This window comes from Orbicella faveolata, unplaced genomic scaffold (genome assembly GCF_042242905.1).
Source record: "Orbicella faveolata isolate gen_17 unplaced genomic scaffold, um_ofav_v1 contig_46, whole genome shotgun sequence".
In the NCBI taxonomy this organism is placed as follows: Eukaryota; Metazoa; Cnidaria; class Anthozoa; order Scleractinia; family Merulinidae; genus Orbicella; species Orbicella faveolata.
Window position 1 is genome coordinate 15,388,055 of NW_028301576.1, and position 21,574 is coordinate 15,409,628.

At 41.8% G+C, this 21,574-nt stretch overlaps 1 protein-coding gene across 2 annotated transcripts; it reads left to right on the forward strand.

The window, feature by feature from the left end:
* Positions 1–8,264: 8,264 nt before the first annotated feature.
* Positions 8,265–20,650, forward strand: LOC110047476 (monocarboxylate transporter 10-like). 2 transcript variants are annotated; one of them, XM_020753229.2, is made up of 6 exons: positions 8,265–8,687; positions 15,191–15,272; positions 15,577–15,772; positions 16,670–17,238; positions 17,818–18,187; positions 18,600–20,650. In XM_020753229.2, the coding sequence occupies exons 3-6, from the start codon at positions 15,601–15,603 to the stop codon at positions 19,076–19,078; spliced, it is 1,590 nt and encodes a 529-aa protein (XP_020608888.1). In that variant the 5' UTR covers positions 8,265–8,687; positions 15,191–15,272; positions 15,577–15,600; the 3' UTR covers positions 19,079–20,650. The 2 variants fall into 2 exon arrangements, with proteins under 2 accessions (XP_020608888.1, XP_020608889.1); XM_020753230.2 differs by lacking the exon at positions 8,265–8,687 and adding an exon at positions 9,724–10,017.
* The last annotated feature ends 924 nt before the right edge of the window (positions 20,651–21,574 follow it).

Here is a 21,574-nt window from a genome sequence, read left to right on the forward strand (position 1 = left end):
GCCTGTCCCGACCCTGACTGCGCTCGTAAAACGCTGGAACGTTGTCCACAAAAATGCCAAAAAGTTGCTACCGAAATTTCTTGATATTTTTATTTTTGTTCTTCACAATAATTGCTAACATCGGTCAAGAAAAATAGCTTGAAACTTAGACATTCAAGAGGTCTCATAAATTGAAGTTTTCTCTAAAGTCGTTGATTTTTTCGTGCTTGATATGTGCTCTAAACCTATATTTTGCTCAAAAGTTGCTCAGAAAGGCAAAACTTGCTCGAGGTTGCTAGAGCCGCAAAAAGTTGCTCCAAACGCCAAAAGTTGCTCAAAAGTTGCCGAGCACAATCGGACAGGCGTATGCGCAATGGCAAGCGCAAACTGATGAAATAACTGACAAGCTGCCGGAAACTAGCCCGCGAAAGTATCCAGTTTTTTCGGCTCGTGAAAACACCGGATGCTCCCGCGGGCTAGCCGGAAACGGGCAAACGGTAGCCGGAGTTGCCAGGTGAGCAGTTTTCCCGCCATTTATTACGTTTTCTGTTTACCCCTTGTAAAGAAAGATAAAAGAAAGATGGAACAGTGCTAAATTGTTAATTCCATGAAATTTTACTTCCTGATTTCATTTTGGGTGAAAATTGGGACTGCAGTCTATTAGACAACAGTCTGAACAGTGGAGCCCGGAACTTTAACGTAGGGTGCTATGGAGCCAATTGGAGCCCCACTTTTTTGGCTTTGGAGTCCTGGAGCCCCTCTGCTTTAGGCCCGGAGTCCTGGAGCCCTAAAGCCCTTTGAGACCCTGAGCCTTTTTAAAGCGGTTCAGGCTGGGTTTCAGGGGCGTAGCTAGGGAGGGTGGTCCTGGGGTGCCCGTGACCCCCCTTTCGTAAGCCTAAACCTACAACAGGTGGCGAAAACGACATGACAAATTGGTGAGTACCCTCACTTTGACACAGTGTGACCCTCCTTTTGAAAAATCCTGGCTACCCGCCTGGATTTCATGATTGTCAGATCCTGTGTTTAAAAGATATGCCATATATATCCATATTTTTGGGGGTTGAATATCAATTGGCACATCGTCCTGTTTTCTGCTCCAGTTGCTGACGCCTATGACTTATTCATTACTGACATTATTTCACTATTTTATTACTGTGGTTTCCTATATATGACTATGCAACGAATTCAATAGTTTTATGTAGCTGTTTCGATATTTCGAATTTCAGCCGAAGAAGTGAGAGTAGGCTCGATTTCTGCCGCTTTCTCGAGTCCGGTCTACGTTCCTCCCCGAGAAGAGAATTCGGGGGAGGAGCGCGGGCTCTTTTCCCGAACAGCGGCTGGTAATCGAGCCTAAAGTGAGAGCAGATATTGATTACAGCTGAGTGTTTTATCAGGATGGCAAGATTTGTGGACGCTAACAGATCAGAACTGTTTTGACGTTTGACTGCTTGGTTGAGATGCTAATAGGAGCTACTGCAGCTCAGAAGGGTCACCAACCATTGTCGTTTTAACTTTTTGTCTTTGTTTTGCTTTTTGTTTTATAATGTCATTTTACATCTTTATTCTTTATTTAGGCTACGTGTGCATACGAGCCAAGTGGTCCATCAGGCCAGTGCTTGTCTCCGCTTTCTGTAGCATGGAGCGTCTAGGAATATTTCTACTCCCCCCTGGATGGGATACTGGTCTATCGCAGGGTTACCCAAGCATTAAATTCTCTCGTACCCATTTATACACCGGGTGGAGAGAGGCACTGTGAGAGTAAAGTGTCTTGCCCAAGAACACAACACAATGTCTCCGGCCAGGGCTCGAGCCAGGATGCTCAATCCGGTGAATCCGATGTCTGATTTGCCATAAAGCCAGTGGTCGAAATTTTTAAATGCTTTGCAAATGACCAGACACTCTTTTTCGATTTGGGAGTATCGTTGCTCTGTTGCGTTGAGGCTGTTTGATGTGTACGCTACAAGTTGGAGGCGTCCGTCACTACTAGGCTTGAGAAGGGCACCGCCCACGCCTGCTCCTCTTGTATCGTCTTGAAGTGTCCCCGGTTTGTTTGTCATAATATTGGAGCACTGGTGCGGTGGAAATGATGTGTTTGGCTTTCTTAAATGCGTCATCTTGTTCTTGGGGATATTTGATTTGATGAGTTGGGTGTGAGACCGAATAACGGTGCTGAGGTTCGGACAATACGGCGAGAGGTAATTGGCCATTCCCACGAATCTCTGTACACCTGCTTTGTTTCGGGGTAGGGCCATTGCCGCGATTGCTGCTATCTTGTCTTGCTTGCATTCCTCGATCAGTTATGGCGTTGCAATGAATTTGACTTGTTTTAGCTTGAACTGTAGTTTGCTCTGGTTTAGTTCTTTTTTGAGCATCGCTCTATAAGGGCAACAAGACGGCGGTCATGGTCTTTCTCAGCTTCTTGGTAGGTTGTTCCTTCTCTAAAGACAAGTATATTATCTGCGATGCACAGTACTCCGTCAAGGCCCTCTAGAGCTGACATCAGGCGCTTCTGAAATTCCTCGGGGGCGCTTGATATACCAAATAGGAGGCGGAACCATCGGTATCTCCCATAGGACGTGTGCGTGGTCGTCATGAGTAACGATTCTTCATCAAGGGGTACGTGTAGAAAACCTTCTCTGGCATTAACCAGTGAGAAGCATTTGGCGTGGCAGAGTTTGTGGAGTTGTTCAGACAGTGATGGCATTTGGTATACTGGTCTGAGAATACCTTTATTGACTGTTTGACTGAGGTCAACGCAGATTCTTGTCTTCTTTGGTGTCTCTTTAATGACCTCATTGGAGCACCACGAGGTGCGTTCCTCTACTTTCTTTATGATACCGGCTGCAGCGTATCAGTCAAGGGCTTCCTTTTCGTTGATGCGTTTGGCTACGCCGGGGGACTCGATGGATTGGCATTTTTACTAGTGAGATGTCAGCTTTTACTTCAAAGTGAATTGGGGGTGTCAGACAGCCAAGGCTTTCGAAGTTCTCAGGATACTGTTTTAGTATGTTTACTTTGTGAGTCCCCAGGTGGGGCCAGGCGGTTTTTGGAAGGGATCATTATGGGTTTGGAAGTTACGTTTCACTTTTGTATTTTCATTTTTGTCTTTCATATTCATATTCTAGTTTTTTCTGTTTAAGAAAGGAAAACGAAAACACTAGACAAATGCAACAAGAAGCTATTTCCCATAGAAATAGCCAATGTTCCGTTTCCGGAACAATTAGTTTGTTGGGAATTTTGGGAATTTGGGAAGATCTGGGCCGGGTTGTTCAAAGCCCGATGAAGCTAACCCAGGATCAGCCAGAATTTTGATTTCAGTTTTTTAACTTTTCGGTCTGGTTTTCTGTTTGTACTGTTTGTCTTTCAGTTCCGAGTTTGAATAATTTTGAACTGCGCAGCCATAAACAGTGATAAATATTTCTATGCAACAGTGCAAGAAAAATTGATACTTCTTATAACTTTTAATCCTGGGTCAGAGCTAACCGGCTTTCGAACAATTCGGACCTGGGGCCCGTTTCTCGAAAGTCGCGGAAACTTTTCGGGTCTGCAAAGCCATATTTAGATAATCTGTATCCAAAAACCGAGAGGTGTATACGCCTGAAACTACTTGTATGAAGTGAACCTCTGTTCAGATTAAGAATATGTGAATAAAACAGCTCTGTAATCATAAGGTTTGAGATTTTGCTGTGGCTTTCCGGGTGTGAAAACTTTTCGGGACCTTCGAGAAACGGGCCCCGGGCTTTTAGAAAATGCTACAAGAGAAGATGGGGGCAATCATTAAATGTTACCATAGTAAATAAGCTCCTTTTTGGCGGGTTTGTTTGAAACATAATAACTTTATTAAATTCTATGCCTTGATTAATGCATATATAGATTCCTGGAACGTAATATTGAACTTTATTAAATTCTATGCCTTGATTAATGTATATATAGATTATTGGAACGTAAGAACTTTATTAAATTCTATGCCTTGATTAATACATATCTAAATTCCAGGGGTCCGTTTCTCAAAAGCCACGGAAACCTTTCGGACCCGCAAACAGGCCATGTTTAGTTAATCGGTATTTAAGACAGATAGGTGTATACGTCTGAAACTTCTTCTCATATTAAGAATATGTGCATAAAACAGCTCTGTAGTCATAAGGTTTGAGATTTTGCTGTGGCTTTTCGGGTGTGAAAACTTTTCGGGACCTTCGAGAAACGGGCCCCGGGCTTTTAGAAAATGTTACAAGAGAAGATGGGGGCAATCATTAAATGTTACCATAGTAAATAAGCTCCTTTTTGGCGGGTTTGTTTGAAACATAATAACTTTATTAAATTCTATGCCTTGATTAATGCATATATAGATTCCTGGAACGTAATATTGAACTTTATTAAATTCTATGCCTTGATTAATGCATATATAGATTATTGGAACGTAAGAACTTTATTAAATTCTATGCCTTGATTAATACATATCTAAATTCCAGGGGTCCGTTTCTCAAAAGCCACGGAAACCTTTCGGACCCGCAAACAGGCCATGTTTAGTTAATCGGTATTTAAGACAGATAGGTGTATACGTCTGAAACTTCTTCTCATATTAAGAATATGTGCATAAAACAGCTCTGTAGTCGTAAGGTTTGAGATTTTGCTGTGGCTTTTCGGGTGCGAAAACTTTTCGGGACCTTCGAGAAACGGGCCCCTAGTTGGCTCACCGAATCTCAGTTATCAGTCATTATACCAACACAGAGCGACAAGAGAATCATAATCTCTTGAGATCGATCGTTGCTGCCGTCATTGTTTCAAGTTTTTCGCATTGACATACGACTTCGTGGAGGCATCATGTTAGATGCAAAATGAACCCCAGCTTTTTAACCCCTCGAAGATATTAACTTTTTTAGCTACCCTGTAAATTCGAGTCAAAATAAAGTTATGTATGTATGTATGTTTTGAAAGAGCTCGTGAATTTTTCTACTAAGAGACATTTTTGGGTCTTTGGGTGTAATATTCAAGGAGAAAATGGATTTCAAAAACTGCAATGTTTCTGGGTGACAAAAGCACTAATGAGCCCATACATTCTTTGTAAAAGTTTTAGTTTTTAAACTCCCGTCGCACATAAACCATCCAATCCATCGGGCTCAAATTCCTTGGGATAATCACGTTGTGACGTTCCAATATCGAGAGCTGGTATTTTGTACACTTGATCAGAAACTGAATCACGCGAGTACTAAGGCACATATTGTAAACTAACTTTCCCCCATATGGCTATAGAAAAGTGTCGGTTCGAACAATGAGCAGTGCCATGTCCGAAACCGCGAAAAGGCCCAAAATCTAGAGTTTTACTAAATGCCAACAAAGGCGACTTGATGAAGAACGTCTTGAAGTTCATCGCAGAAGAAGTCTAGAGCTTTTTAAATTTAACAGGCCGCTGCTGGAGGAAGACCCTGCCTTCCATTAAGGCCTTTCTGAGTTTACAGTCATTCTTACATAACTCTCACAGATGAGAGCGGTCTAAATGTTATCAAGTATAATATCGAATACAAAAACAAGAAATATCAAAAGCAGTGAATAGTCCAGTTTTGTTAAAATTGGCACGCCTGCGCACGTACCCTCCATCGCAATAGTTTATTTGACGTAATTTTGTCGTCATACGCGTATCGCTATTACTCCACATCTACACATAAGCACACGTTCGTGACTGGAGTAGTGAACAGTCTTAGCAATAGCTCCATACGTGTTGTATGGGGCTGGGGTTTAAAGCAGCCTTCGGGTTCGCCTCTGGAGTAAACGTGTAAGAGATCTTACGTCTGATGAGTACTAACACGGACGAAACAGCTGTGCATGGCTGCCACTCCATGGGTAATTGGCTCAGCGCATGCGCACAGGTTCTGGCCAAACTCAATCTGGTTCCTCGAGTCCTCATTCCTTACTACGCTAACTCTACGAAACGAGCGACTTTCGAGAGTTCTGACAGGCTCGATTTTGATTGGTTTTAAAAAACAATGGAAATCACCGGAGATAAACACCAGCGTCTCGATTGAGCCACGTGTTTGTCAACTAGGCATGCGCAAATAAACCGTATGTCCGATATTTTCGGACCTTTCCAGGATCGCTCGTTTTCCGACCGCTGGTAAAGGGAACGAAGACACTGGGTTCGAGGCTGGGCCAAAACGTTTAGATGTGTAGCGTCGCTATTGCTTTGAGATGGTTCATTTACTGTCAAAGGAATGGTATATGGCTAAGCAAGCACGAGTTAACTATATTTATTAGTCTTAACCCTTTGAGCCTTAATTACTCATATAGGCGTTAAGAATGGTCGTGCTTTTTGTTTCACTTGTGACTTCATCAATTTAAATACTCTTGATAAGCAGATGGTAGACCTAGGCTAGACCTTTCCGTACATTGGTCAGCTTTAGATATCGACGACATTCCGACGTCACGAATCGAAAAACAACGTTATCAGTTTTGGTGCAAAAAACGGTGGTAAAATGGTCCACCATTTCTAGGCTTCGCGCGTAATTAACATCCAACTTTTCACGGCAGCCAGAAAGAACATGCAGTTCAGTAAAAACGCAACATTGCTCTTTTGAAAGTTAAAATTTTGACCTCCTCTGCCACATTATGTGGGCCTCTTCAGTTACGGCGTTCTTGGAAATGATAAACTGAAAGTCACACTTATCTCACGCGGACGTGGTGGTTATCCCTGTACATCGTATCAGTATAAATCATTGTCCATCAGCGTTCCAGAACGAAAACGAACTCTTACCCTCAAATAACCCTTGAAAATTTGCTTTCTTCCCGGTCTGAACTAAGGCAGGTCTGAAAAAGAATACTGATTTACGGGTCAGGTCTTATAGGGCATTGAATTTTTGGTCAGGTCATAAATAGCGAAACAAAAATGCCATATTTTGGTCTTAAATAGTGTCAGGGTTTTGGGAAGCGCCCGGGCTGCACATCTAAACCCAACTTTTCAGGGAGTACCCCCCGGGGTGTCCCCCATCTCCAAAAATGCCAAAATTATTACCTTTATGCAACTCAACGCGACAATTTTTCCTGTTTACCTCCCTCAAGAGCTCCTCTTCTGGAACACAATTGGGTAGTTGTTGCCATGTCGGGGAGCAGAGAATAAAAGCATTTCTAACATGTTCATTAGAGAATCCCGCTAACAAATTGAACTGCAGTAGAACCTGTGAAAGTTCCTTTTTGTCGGCAAAAATTGTTTCAAAAGCTGTGTTGCACCAATTGACTTCACGGGGAAGGGATGGATATTTTAACTACGGAACTTACCCACCTGAGAGGGTGCGTTGATTATTTGAGGGAGGGAGGGAGGAGGGAGGAAGGGAGGGAGGGGTGACCGATCAAATTGCACCAAGGTCATGCACGCTCAGTGCTAAACAAATGTACTTTCGTGTGTTTACGTAGTAATCGGATACTATAAGCCTTAACCGCTAATTAACTGAGGTCTTCAAGGTCAAATTTTCCAAATTGAGGAGATCCGGTTTAAATTGTGCATGAATCTTCCACGTGATGTCAGGGACACCATGACATGAAAACTCCAAGTCAATCCGCTTGAACACGATAACGGAAGCTCCTTATCACGTTCAAATCTGATCTGTGTACTCTCCCCTACTCCCTGTCAGAATCGGTTTTGTGCGTTTTTCTAGCTCACTCAGGTTGAATCTTCAGGGTGTCCACATCCACTTGGGTATCCACTCACAGACAAACTTGAGAGTGCTTTATGTTCTACTTCCTTTGGACGTGACTTTTTACAAACACAAAAGAAAGATCTTTCCTGAGGTTTTGCTAACGTGTAAGGAAAGGGAGGGGAAGATAGGGGAAAGTTTTCTTCCAAGGTTATCAAGATTACGCGGGGCACTTGTAGCGTCATTTTGAACAAAAATCGAAAAAGAATATTTGAGATTTTGACAAAATGTATTCTTTATCAATTACTTTTCTCTTCTAATTTGAGAAAAGTTCCTCAACACGCATTTTGTTTTTCTCGAGGAACCCAAGATAAAGAGAGATGATTGACAGCTGCTATTGATTTCAGCACATGCACACTTGCCGGCCGGTGTTCGAAGTCCAAATCGAATTATTTGCGGCTCAATTGCCAACCTTTCCTACTTGACTGAGATACTTCAAGAAAAAAAAAAACGTACATTTTGCCATGGAAACCAACGAAATTTTCGTGCCAATGTTTCTTGTTGGAAAGCGTTTTTTCTGATGTCATGATTAACGGGTAGAAAATTCATTCAGCCTTGCAGGGAATGGGGGAAAAAGGGGAAAGCAGTATTGCTGAGTTTCATTTCCGACACGGAGGTCTTTCGCATGCGGTGGCTAAAAACCGCACAGAATGGAACAGCGGAAGTCCAATATCTAGTTTCATTTTGTTTGTTCCAGTGGGCGTATATTTCTAATGTGGGCACACGTCGACAGAAAGCGAGATTTGTGCTGCAGTGCAGTTTCAGGCAAATGTTTGAGGAAGGAATTTCGGAAGCCCCGTTGCAGTTTTTAAAAAGTTACGTATAAACGGAACCCCCCGAGGTAAGCGCATATCCCATTATCCAACGCGCCTTAAATTAGTGACTGGACGAGCCGGATAAACTGGCTGGGGAAAACCAGTGCTGTGCCACACCATCAGGCACTCGCTCACAGATGACCAATATCCGCGTCTATTTCCACGACTGCAGCAAGCCGTCCTTTGCTGGACTTCAAGGCGGCCAAACAAGGTACGAATTTTGATTGCTTTGTTTTGGGTTGCATGAGCTTGCTAGCTCAGATAACGAGCGAATTAGTCAACGAGACCTTGGAAAATTAAGACATAACATAATGGCTTGAGTTGTCGAAATATCGTCTGGACCTCACCAAACTCCTAACTATTCGGAAGTGATGCTCGAACGGGTCGAAGGAAGCACGCCAATAATTTTGACTGAAAAAAATTAAGTCTTCGGTCATCCAGCATCTCTCTACTGCTCGTTTCATGCTCGCAAAATTATCAGCGTTGCACGGTATTTCCATTCGTTGCTTGCCCTTAGGCATGTCGCCTAAATTTTTTTTTGGAAACTTAGAATTGACCCTTGGGTCAATCTAGTAGCTTGAGTTTTGGCGGTGCAGACAATTTTTTTTGTTTTGACATCTTTTAATATCTGACAATCTTCAGCTTCATCACCACCTGCGGTTTCAAGTCAAACGAAAATATCAAACAACCCGCAAAGATTGTTATGTTGATCGTTTATGGCATGACTTGTAGCCGTACTACTACTAGCTCGTATGCAATTCTCTTCGAGCTGATATGAGAGATTATTGCCCTCCTGGCTGGTGTTGTAACCCAGTTCAAAGCGGTTGCTACATCACATGCAGCCGAAGCGTTGGCAAAGGCGGCTTAGATCTTCGCATAGCAATGAATATTAACGGCCTTGTCCCAGAAATGTGTAATTCCTTCGTGGTTTCATCGGACGATAAATTAATTATCAGACTAGGCACTGCATTGATATTGAACCTGCGGCCTGAATTAACAGTATAACACCTTATTTACTTCGATGCCTGCAGTCTTATGCTCTGGTTTACAAAATATGACAAAAGAAAAATTCATGCTCTTAAATGTTTAGAAAAGACCGGATTTCATTGTCTAAACAATCTTCAAAACCATGCTACAAAATTCTTTGTTCTTCTTAAAATCGTATTAACCCTTCAAGCATATCGAGATGTTTGTAAGTGTCGAATTCTTTTTAATCAGGAAAATCAAGAATATTCTGCACGTATGCGGTCACCAGATTTTCATTCACTGCAGAGACTAAACATTTTGTTGCACAATGTTGATTTTCTTTTCGCCTGGAGATAAATTTACCCGGAGAACAAAGCCTCTCTTTAAAGAAAATTTCGTTTACCCAATGCGTTGGCCTTTAGAGAGAATTTCTATTTTCATCAGACAATGCTCACTGATCACAGAAAATTCTCCCAATCTGTACTGTCTTGGTTACGGCGACTTCGTGCAGACTAAACTTCGCTTCGCTTGTTCCGGGAGTGAAACTTCTCTGCTATCGTTTTCACCAAACACGGGTAAGACAATATTCTTTCATTATTTAGTGCCCTTAACGCGTTTGATTTCTCTCACATTGCGATATTTCGAACTTATTTAACGATCGGTAATATAATCGAAATATCTCACGTCCGGGCAAACCCCGCCTGGCGTCACGCAGGGTAAACCCTTTGAATGTTTTTCACTTCATAACGCCAGCCTTATAAGAATATCGCCAGCAAAAATGCACACGGCTGTAACTGTGATACGAATGATCTTCTCGGAATAGAGGAGGTCTTATTTTTGTTGCGAGATTCCATGAGCTAGCGCGTAAATTTTCGGAGATCACAGTTATCGACAGAAATTTGCCAGTATAACAAAGATCAGTACTACTTTGTGCTGTGGCTTCGCGGTAAAGGTCCGTCAGCGCGATACGTTAGCCTCGTTGTTTCAACAGCTGTGCCAAACAATTTTGAAGGATTTTAGCAGTGACTGAAGAACGAAACAGAATACCTCGCTAGTTAGTGACCTCAGGGTCTCTCGGAGCAAAAAAGATTTCTATTTCTGTTTTCCTATCCTAATTGTTGTCAAATATACGTGTTGGATTTGTTCATAAAGCTGTCACGTCATTTCAAGTTATAATTGCAAAATTAGAGAAAAACAGCTTTTAACAGAGACGCCATTACAAAACTTGTACTTCCAGTTTTCGGCGATGCATTATTGTACAATTGAGCTTCAGTTGTTGATCACAGGAAGGAAATTTGGCGAGATCGTGTGGGGTGTTCCCATTTGCAAACGTTTTCCTCAAAATATGCGCTTTTCTGGTTCACATTTCCCCACTGTTCTCGTATTTAGGCAAACGATTGTCAGGTACCGTGACGGTACTGGCCAATGTAGCGAGGTGGATGTACAAATTTGGACAACCGTGTTTCATGACATGATACATTACAGCCGTTCAGTTGTTGATATCTTAACCAGTTTTCCTGGTACGAGTGGGTGTTGCAAAACTACAGTGTAACTGTTCTCCTGCTTTTGGACTAGAGTGTTGTTGCTATTATTAGAGAAACTTTCTCTGAACAGAAACGAAAAGTTGTCCTGTATTCAAAGGATTAATCATGGGGGACATACTGGGGGAGTGAGGTGGGAAGGTCGCAGGAGTAACCTTGACTTGATACTTGAGCGGCATAGGCTCCCTGTGGTGTTTTATTTCTGTGCTTTGAAAGAAAAGACATTTCCAAATGGCTCAGAGGAAGGCCCGATTTCCGCTGCTTTCCCACTTACGTCCGGTTACCACTGAGATCTGAGAGCTTCAAGAAGGAATAAGCCAGCGACACAAAAGAAATATGTTTTGATTCGCGCAGTACTGTCACTGTCGTTAGTGTCACGTTATATAAAGCATGACGAAAGAAGAATAAGAACAAAAAATAATGTCTTCTTTTTTTTTCAAACGAAGAGCTCTGTGACAACATTGAAACTATACCTTTGATTTTTTTTTACCGACTATTGAGTCACTATACAATAACATTGTTGGAAAAGAAAATCCGCAAGGTTTATCACAAGGAAACTGATCCAAAATTGGTGAAAAGATGGTTTTCATGGCAAAATCACAATTTTTCTGGTTCGCACAGAAACTGAACGCAGTAAGAAATATAATTGGTACGTGTTCTCTATTCCTGTTATACAAGCAGTGACCGGAACATGTGTTGACTTCTTCCAAGTAAATGTCACCAAGGAACAGTGCCCTGGACATTTTCAGATTATCGGCTGGCAAATTATTTCCAGAATGAGATGGGACGTGACTTGCTGCCCGTTTTATTTCGGGCAAGAGAGGTTGTGCTCTTGTAACTGAAGTACACTTTTTAAGAGGATTGAGGATGTATTTCATGATTTGACCAAAATACCCGAGCACTGTTTACGGGTCAGAAGAGCAATTCAACTAAATATGTTTCGGGTTTTGGCCGTCTCTGAATCAAAATAACTAATTCGTACTGTTTTAGTGAAGTAGTTTATAAACATATGCATTTCGAACCGTCTCTAGACTGATCTTTGCGACATGTTTCCAATGTGGCCCAGTATAATTCTTCAAGAAATGCATGCAACCTTGGCCTCTTAATTAATATTTCGTATTAGCAAGTTGAAGTATGTCAAATCAAGGTAGAGTTTCAGTGAAGATTGATCACACGATGACAGAAGACGAAAACGGTGCACGTGGTATTAAACTAGTTTGTATTCGCCAGGAGCCTGGATGTGGGGAGGGAAGGGGGGAGGCTGCTCTTTTCCGCCGACGGGTTTAAAATAGGGCATAGATTTTGATCAATTTGTTCTGGGAATAAGTTTTGTTTTACTTTTATATGGAACTGAGGGGAGAGTTTAGATGAAAGTAATTTTAGTTTTATTAAAATCGGGGAATTTGCCGCACTTCTCAAGTGGGTTAAAAATCTCTGAAGTACCTTCTACCCTCCCCCGGGTTAGATGCCTAGAAAAGGTTTCCCTCATTCAGCTCTTCCCGTGTGACTACGTGGAAAAATGTCGCTAAAACATCGACAGCAACAGCGACACCAAGTTGCTTTCCACTTCAATTATCTCATGCTGCTTTACAAGTTTCTCGTTCTCGAAACCTGATCTAACTCGATCGTGAGATTTTCCTGGCTACTCGGCCTGTAAATAAAATGCCTCAGGCTAAATTTTTTCCCCTTTTCTTGACTTTATAGGCCTGTTTAAGACATCAAACTTCTAACATGTGTCGTAGTGGGTCGAACAATGACCCCAGTTCCGAATGCATAGTTTCCTTTCCGGGGATATTTAGCCATGCCTGCGATACACAACCCACCCAGTTATTTTGTCAGCAACATTTCGATCCCTTCTCTCTTCTTTTTAACGTGTTTTGTTTATTTTACCCGCGTGATTTCGCGCGGTTCCGATTTGTATCAGGTCACCGTGTTTTCATATTCTATTTAATTTCAGTGCAGAAATTCTCTGATAAGATATGACACGGACCACACAGGGAAAACATTCGCTTCGAGGATAAAGGTTTCATGAGTCTCTGTCTCAAGCGTGTTTAACAAAGGAAGGCTCTTCGCTCTTAGCGTTTCGTGCGATTCTTTATTATTATTAAAACTTAAGTTTCAATCTGTTTGAGATTTCCTCAGTTGTTACAAAGCAGGAAAGATTTGTTTGTGGAAGCGAGCCGCTAATGCAAGCCACGTTGGTAGAGTTCAAACCACGAGGGCAATGTATATAAATCGATCGGGATATCAAAGAAATCCAAAATTCAAATTTATTCTAAAATCTGTCCGAGAAACGACTCTGTAAAATGAATCCTATGAAGATAACTTGGTCGCTTTCTTGCGCAAATCCTTCTCCAGTCCAGTTTTTTCAAATTTCAAACCAGTTTCAAGTGAGGAAACAGTTTTACACTCTTCCACTTCACTCCGATTGGGACCAAATTATTAGTTATTTTCAAAAGCACAAGAAGGCGATTGTTTTCTCTTGCCCGACGTTTTCAGCAAGACAAATGATAGGAATCTTTTTGTCAGTGTAGCAGATTATTATTTTCAAGATTGATATCGGAAATTGAACTCTCAAGTCGGCTGTTTGTGACATAAATGAATGTAAACTGTGCCGATTAGAATTGAAATCCCGTCCCGCTTCACGGATCTCTCCCTACATCCAGGAAAAGCCAGTTTATCGAAATTGCTTTTCAGAAGAAAAGAAGACATTTTTACTCTCGAAATAGATTGTTACTGAAGAGATGACAATTTCCCTGGCAATTTCGTCGCGAGCTAAAGACGTCGACGAAAAAAGGAACAGTACCAAGTTTGAAATGAATACCACTGAGAAAAGGCAGTGAAACATGATACAACGAGAGAAAGGAAGTTCTTAGACCCTGACTGTTGAAACAGAATAGGAGAGACAGTAAGAAAACGAATTGATATATCTATCAATACCTTGCGTGATGTGATATTATTATTCAGAAGACCTGTTTAGCATTGGAAGACCACCGCGAAGTTAGCTATCGTGTTGTAGATCGATCAACGCCATTTTGTTTTAAATGTGGCGGATACCAAGCCCTCTATTTTTAGCACCGCCGAATTCTTCACGTAAACGCGTGCTTTTTCAATTTGCTTCAAGTTTCAATCGTATTTTCCGGTCTTTTCAAACTGCTGCCTCTTTCATTTTACATGATAGAGCTTTTCAATAGCGTGACACAGTAAACCTTAAGCCCAGGGGAACTCCCGCCATTAAGCGTTAAGCCTATTGGCATCTAATTTTAGATCAGAATTAAGATCTTTGCGCTCAGCAAGCGTGAACAATTAAACATTTGGATTCAACATTTTTCAATTCAATATATATTTTTTTGCAGTTTGTTTCATTTCTCAGTCGTGTTTTTCTATCGTTTCAAACTGCTGCCTTTTTCATTTTACAGAATATTGTTTACAACAGTGTGACGCACTCGCCTTCAGCTTAAATCTTTTAAATCAGTTTTTGCGTTCAGCAAGCGTGAACAATTCAACATTTGGAACAAATATTCTGCCAAACCAAAGGTCTACAGCTATTTATAGACCTCTGGTCAAACCTCATAAACTGGCGGACTTGTGGTGCCAAGATTTGTTCTTCTGGTTTAAGAGTGTGACTAAAGTGTTTAAAAACCAGTCTAGAACACGAACAAAGCTTCTCTCTAATTGTGTTCTTAACCTGATCAAAATGCTGCATGGGGGCGGAATAGCAACATTTCTACGCTTCACCGATCCTGTCAACCCCTGGAATTTGGGACACGAAAACAAAAAAACGAAAGGGCGTGCTGTTACGGGCTTGATTTCTAGATTATTACGGAAAATTTGTCGCATTGGACATAAACTTGCTGAAGATAAAGTTAATATGATCGGAAGTACCGAGGATTTAAAGTGGCTTGGTCACGAATGCTGTATCTTGGAACGTGAGGCCTAACTTATTCATTCCCAATCCATCTCAATCATCTCGTTCAAAATATTTTGCATATCAGACAAACTGCCGTGTGATGACGACTACGGGTCTACAAAATTTCTCATGATTTCACCCATACCCCATCGTTTCTGTAGTTTAGCGGCTTTAACAGGGCCGCTAATTAAAAGCGTGAGATTTGCGGGCTCACTATGGCAAGACTCGATCGTTGTATACTCTTAGAAAGATCAAGGTGCCACCATATATCATTAGATTTTCCGCATTTCATTGCAGTTTGGTTCCCAGAGTGGAGGAGATCTGAGAACTAGACATCGTTTGGAAAAAAGCTAGAAGTTTACACCAACTTTTAACAAAGGTAAATCAACTACACAGTCAGTTATATATGCATTCACTGAGCGCGGACAAAGCGAGGAACCACTAGACCCCCTTCCTTCAACGTTCGCCTCCCCTCCTTCAACACTAGCCCCTCCCCTCAACACTCGCCCATCCAACAAAACTTTCTAAAATGACAAACAAGTTTTGAACTGAACAAGTAAGTCTTAATAAAGTACATAAAGTATTTGCTAAGAAGTGAGACAATTGAGACATTCTAGCTGGTTTCGTAAAATTGCAGTTTTCTCGAAACGTCAATCAACTTTTTTTCTCCTTCCACTCACCAGGCTGCAAAGAATTTCACACGAAACATGATGCAAAAGAGAAGTTTGAGAGTGCCTGGAACCCTTGACGGAGGCCTGAGTTGGTTTGCCGTTCTTGCTTCGTTTATGACGCAATTCGTTGTCATGGGGATCCATAACGTATTTGGCTTGCTGTACCTTAATCTGTTGACAGAGTTCGGAGAAAGCAAGGCCACTACAGGTAAGAAGGCGTGATAGTTCCGCGTTTGTGTAAAAAGCGTCCAAGACTAAGGTCAATAAACGGCGCAACGCAAAGAAGCAAATCAGAGAAGCGTTGCTCAGTACAGTTAACATTTGTTTTGTTGAACAGGCTCCCTACAGAGAGACAGACTCTGCTAGCTAGGCTCGCATTTATTTTTTACGTCCTTACCCCATTTAAGAGACTGCTAGCGAGATTGCGCTTTAAGGATTGAGGATTGGTACAAGGGTGAGGGTGTACTCGACTAGTAGGCCCGCATTTATTTTTACGTTCCGTAGCGCACTAAAGATCCTGCTTGTGAGATGGCGCTTTAAGGATTGAGGATTGAGGCTTACGGGTACGATACAGTACAAGAGTAGAGGTACACTCGGCTAGCTAGGCTGTACACCACCAGAGAACGGTCAACATGCTAATGAGAGCGTGCCTAGGGATTGACATGGTGTTGAGGTTTAACAAGCTCTGTACCGTACCAGAGGAGACCCATACTCAGCTAGCTAGGCTCGCGTATATTTTTTACACCCTGAACCCCAGTAGAGAACCTATTGGTGAAATAGCGCTTTAAGATCGAGGATTGAGTCTTACATAGGTAACAGAGGGGAATGGTCATGGAGCCGGGCAAATATAACTGAGCAAACAAAGATACCAAGGTCTTTGCTGGATGGTCTACAACCGTACACAATGTTTTTTTCCGCGCTCATACACAATGCATGGTTACGTAAGCGAAACGTTTTTGTTGGGTTTCATAACCATTCCCCTCTATTAACTATGAGCTTGACTAAGGAGTTCGGTACGGTAGGAACCTTAACGGCACATGCTGCAAAAAGGGTAAAACAGTTGCTGATTAGTTACTAATTATGCCCCCTTTGCTCTGTCCCGCAGCCTGGGTAGCCTCGATTTCATTTGGCCTCACCTTCGTTTTCTCACCTCTGAGCAGCTCTCTGTGTAAAAGGTTTGGATGCAAAGCGGTTACCACACTCGGTGGAATATTAGTCGGAGTTGGTCTTCTACTGTCGTCCTACGTCGACAGCATTTTCCGGATGTACGTGACGTACTCGTTCCTGTTTGGCCTGGGCTCCAGCATGTGTTACGTGTCATCAGTTCTAGTGCTCAGCGGCTACTTTTCAAAGAATCTAGTCGTCGCTAATGGCATTGGCCTGGCCGGAGCAGGAGTGGGAACCATATCACTTGCGCCCGCGCTCAGCCTTCTGCTCGACAACTACTACTGGCGTGATGCACTGCGCATTCTCAGTGCGACCTCATTACTTCTCGTGATCAGCGGCCTCATCTACTATTTGGTGCCGGCGCCGATGGAATTTAGCGACGCTAATGAGTATCAAGAGGAAACAAAACGAATTGACTTCTCCTTCCTAAAGAACAAGGCTTACATTGTCTGGATTGCTGTTGTTGGACTAGTGCTGTTTGGATTTTATATACCATACGTACATTTGGTAGGTGAACTTATGACCTGAGTCTTCAGGCCTTTCAGCCAGCAGTTAAGTTGTTCTCTGCGCCCAATCACTAATTGCAGAGCTTGATTATTCTAATGTACACAGGGAACGCTTCAAAAAAAAAAATGGTACCTTAAAGTAAGACCATATTTTTGTTTAGTTCTTTTGTTGACGTTTAAAATATTGCAAAACTCATTGTAAAGGGAGAAATAAGGCAAGAACCAGAACTGAAGCAGAGGGGAAAAACAACAACTACTAGATGTGAGAAAACGGGCAACTGGTGAAAAGGACGGGAAAATTCATAACCAATGAGAAGCGCGGGAAAAGAGGTGGCCATCGGAAAACAAAAAGTTAGACCACAAATTCAGAACGAAAACACTGGAAAGGTAAAACGCTGTTTGACATTAAAACAAGGAAAAGCAATCGTGTTCAATTCGATTTGTTCTTGAAATTCCGACAAAAAAACCGTCTGGCAATCGGTAGATTGTGTACGGTGCCACCGAGTAAAAATGTATTGACGGAAAACGTATAATACTTCTTCTAATCTTCTCTCCTTTCGCTTCTTCCAATCTCTTGCAGGTGCGGCACGGACAAGACCTTGGTATACGGAAGCAAAAATCAGCAGTGTTAGTGGGTTACATGGCAATGTCTCAAACAGTGGGCAAGATTGTGTTCGGTCGAATTGCTGATCACCCACGAGTCAATCGTGTGTACCTCTACCAAATGTGTCTGCTGGTATGTAGCGTTCTCACCACTCTTCTCCCCCTCTTCACCACCTTCAACGCTCTGCTGGCCTATTGCATCGTGTTTGGCTTCCATGAGGGCTGTTTTGTGGTTCTTATTGCTGTTCTTACTGGAGATATAGCAGGAAGAAAAATGATGGCGACAGCATACGGTGTGATGTACTTCTTCACTGGTATTCCTATGATGTTGGGACCTCCGGTTGCTGGTGAGTGAAAAAGAAACTTAGCACCAGGGTTTTCGCGTTAACAGCAAACTGCAAGCGACAGTTTCAGGTTAGCCGTTTGGCATTTGACATAAACAGACATTCAGGACAAAAAACGTTCAGGGTAAATCACTTACGTTAAAACCTACTTCTTGGCGTTACAATCCCCCGTTGAGAACTCTGAACATGACTGCAGAGCTTGGTCACGTGACTTCTAGATCTAGCGGTTTGCCGTGTGAGGTTTCCGCTGAAAATCGAGGTACTAACAGTGAGGATGAAAAGACTCCAAATACAGCTAACTGACTGACGTTTTCCGAATATAGCTACAGTTTACATTATGACAAAGTCCTTAGAAAATAAGTCTATGTTATAACATAACACGTGGTTAAAAAGTTTTCTTCTTTCCTTTCGACAGGTTGGATGTACGAATTCACCAAAAGCTACGAGCCCGCGTTTTACATGGCCGGCGCTTTCACAACACTTGGAGTATGCCTATTGTTCCTCGTTCCTTTCCTACTTCCGCCGGAAGTACGGGAAGAGTGGCGCATGCGTTCTAATGGCTTTCGTATGCGCATCCAATCATCGACTTCCAGTGAAGCAACAAAATCATGGACTTTGGACTCCGGATCATTTTATTCTGAATCTGAAAAAGACTCTGTGCAAGATTACGAAAAGAAAGACTTGACTGTATCGTTAGATGAAAATGTTTTTGAATCTAGCATTGCCAAAAGACAATCTAACGACTCAGGTCTCGGGTTTATCCTTGAAAAGTACTTCTCCATGCCAAGGCTCGTGGATCAAAAAGACAGTTTATTGGGAAGTTTCAGTGACTATTCGAGTTCTAGTGATGTTTGGATCCATTTGTTGGACCCAGACAGAGAGACCATAGTTTAACTTTACTAAATTAAATAGCCTATTTATCTCAATTAAGAAAATGTGTTTAGAAGTGAGAAGATTGTTGCCAGGTCTTATCCAAAGATCCCACGATATAATTAGATCTGGAGTAACTCATGAGATCTCGATATAATAGTCGAACCACGACGGGCTTATGGTCCACAGAACTATCATTCAAACAACAATAGTTCCTCTCATATCATGGAAGCGTTTTAGCTTCTCAGCGTTTTCATACAGAATTTTTGGTTTAAATGATTGTTTGTTCCTTTGGTTTATTCAACTTTTTTTTTCTCGTTATTGTTTTCGATTGTCAAAACTGAAACGCTTGATCACCGGATACATCGCTCTTATAGAGCGAGAATGAACGCTTAACAGCGTCGATGCATCTTGATATCATAACATTATTATTTATTGTCGTAAGTTTGTCGACGACAAAGCCCTCGAATCACAGACGACGCCGGGGTTTAGAAGTTTTTAGAAGGTTGAACATGAAAGCCTTGAGCATTAGATGTTCTCCATCTCAGTGCTTTTGGCGGAGAATGAGAACCTTGAAAACAACTTTACTAATATCACTCTAAACATTTAGAGCCGTTTTCCTACAAGAACTAGTTATCACAACCTCGATCCCAAGCTCTCTCTTTTTTAGTTACCACATTATCGTGACGTCACGATGCATAGCAACACGGTCAAATTCGAACAAAGGGAATTTCGGCGACGAATGTAGCTACTTTGGTCGACTCTCATTTGATAGACACTTCCAAAATCGCATTGTTATCTACGAAAAAGTACTTCGGTAAAGTTGTTTTTAACGGTTCCATTCCTCGGCTCCCTTCGGATGGGCTATGTCACAGAAAATTGAGTCGTGCGAAAATGTATTTTTAGTCAAATGTAAGCTTCATAACTGCATTGAAATAAAGGATGACGTTTTAACTCAAACCCGGGGATAATTTTTATCAAATCAGCAAGAACCGAGTTTTTGTTAGTACCTTTCTCCAAAGTCTTGTATTTAAGTCGTGTACAGCAGTTAAATCAGTTTCCATTTTCACTGCCTTGCGCGATTTTTTTGGGTGAGCAGGGGGTGGAGGAGGGGGAGGGGGCGCCTTACAATCGAAGACAAATTTGAGCTTTGATAGCACCCTATATTTTTGTGACATAGCTCTATATCTGAATTGAGAACATTTGATACTCATGGCGACAGACTGGAAGAAACTATCCAGCATATAGCAGATATTGCCCTTGTTATAAAGGGCGTTATGACTAATTCAAAGGTAAACTTTTCAGGTGTAAAGTGGTGTCCCATTGAGGATCACCATTGTGCACATGAGAGATATACACAGAGAACGAGAAGCAGAATTATTGATTCATATATTTAAGAAAAAGGTGGATCAAACAAGTTAGGAAGAGCCGATGGTTCATTTCTTCAAAAAAGTTCAATCGACGATAGAGAACAGCTAAACCTTAATGACATTGTGCCAATGTTTGTGAATGTCTGAAACAGGGGTCACAATTAAAATTATTTATATTGCAGTGTAATTTAATTCAAGTGGTAATAGAGTGGAGAAGAAACAAAAAGAGTGCTTTTGGCCGCTTAGTGGAAAGCTAGAATAGTAAAGTGCTTAGTGATTACTATGAATTAATAGTCCTTCCCCTTACATCTTGAACGGATTCCTGGAATCGAAAATACACTAACTCTACATGGGTGGATTGTTCTAACTCCTTCCCCACCCACCCCTTCCATTATATATTTCACTCACGAGTGTTATAAATTAGGATACGTCGTAACGAGGTACGTGACGCGTGACTTCAGCTATCCTATCCAGCTGTAAGTAATGTCATTGATTTTAGCTCGTAGTTAAATTCCAAAGAACTGTACGGGATCTGTTTTTTTCGGGACTGCGTTAAGGCAAAATAAGTTGGAGTACCGTGAAATCCGGTCTTATGGCCACCCACAACGGTCACTTTTCTTTAAATCGATGAAAGTGCTTAGTCACTCATTCCCATATTATAGTAAGACCATGGTGTTATGGCCAAACGCTGGTCGTATTGACGTGGTTCCGTTAAACGTTTTTTTAAGCTGAATGGTCTAAAACTCACCCCCCGGGACTCCAATATAAAAAGGACGGGGGTTCCCGTCGTACCTTTTAGCGGGTTAAAAAACGGTTTTGGTACCGTAAATACTCTTTTTCTTTAGCCAACGTAGCTTAATAAGAAATAACACACAAACTGCGGTGACAAACAAGACAATCAAATGCATGTTGGAAAACAAAATTCATTTAGCTTGACGTTTCTTATATTTCGACATACATCTTCAGAAGCGACCGTTTAGAATAGAAGTCACAACTAAATTTGATTTGGTAGGTCCACAACGGGAGCTTAATTTTGCGGTACCTTTTAGGGTATCGAGCCAAAAAAATATGACGGGAGATAATGTGCTGTTTAAGAATTGGTACCTCTAGGGGTGAAAAAAAGTTTAAGCCACGCCCAAAAAAACAGGGG

What these genes read in the sequence shown, in the direction of transcription:
- LOC110047476 (XM_020753229.2), top strand. Translation starts at nt 15,601, where the DNA reads ATGATGCAAAAGAGAAGTTTGAGAGTGCCTGGAACCCTTGACGGAGGC. An exon ending in AGAAAGCAAGGCCACTACAG is followed by an intron (nt 15,773 to 16,669) that starts GTAAGAAGGCGT and finishes TCTGTCCCGCAG; the next exon opens with CCTGGGTAGCCTCGATTTCA. An exon ending in GTTGGGACCTCCGGTTGCTG is followed by an intron (nt 18,188 to 18,599) that starts GTGAGTGAAAAA and finishes TCCTTTCGACAG; the next exon opens with GTTGGATGTACGAATTCACC.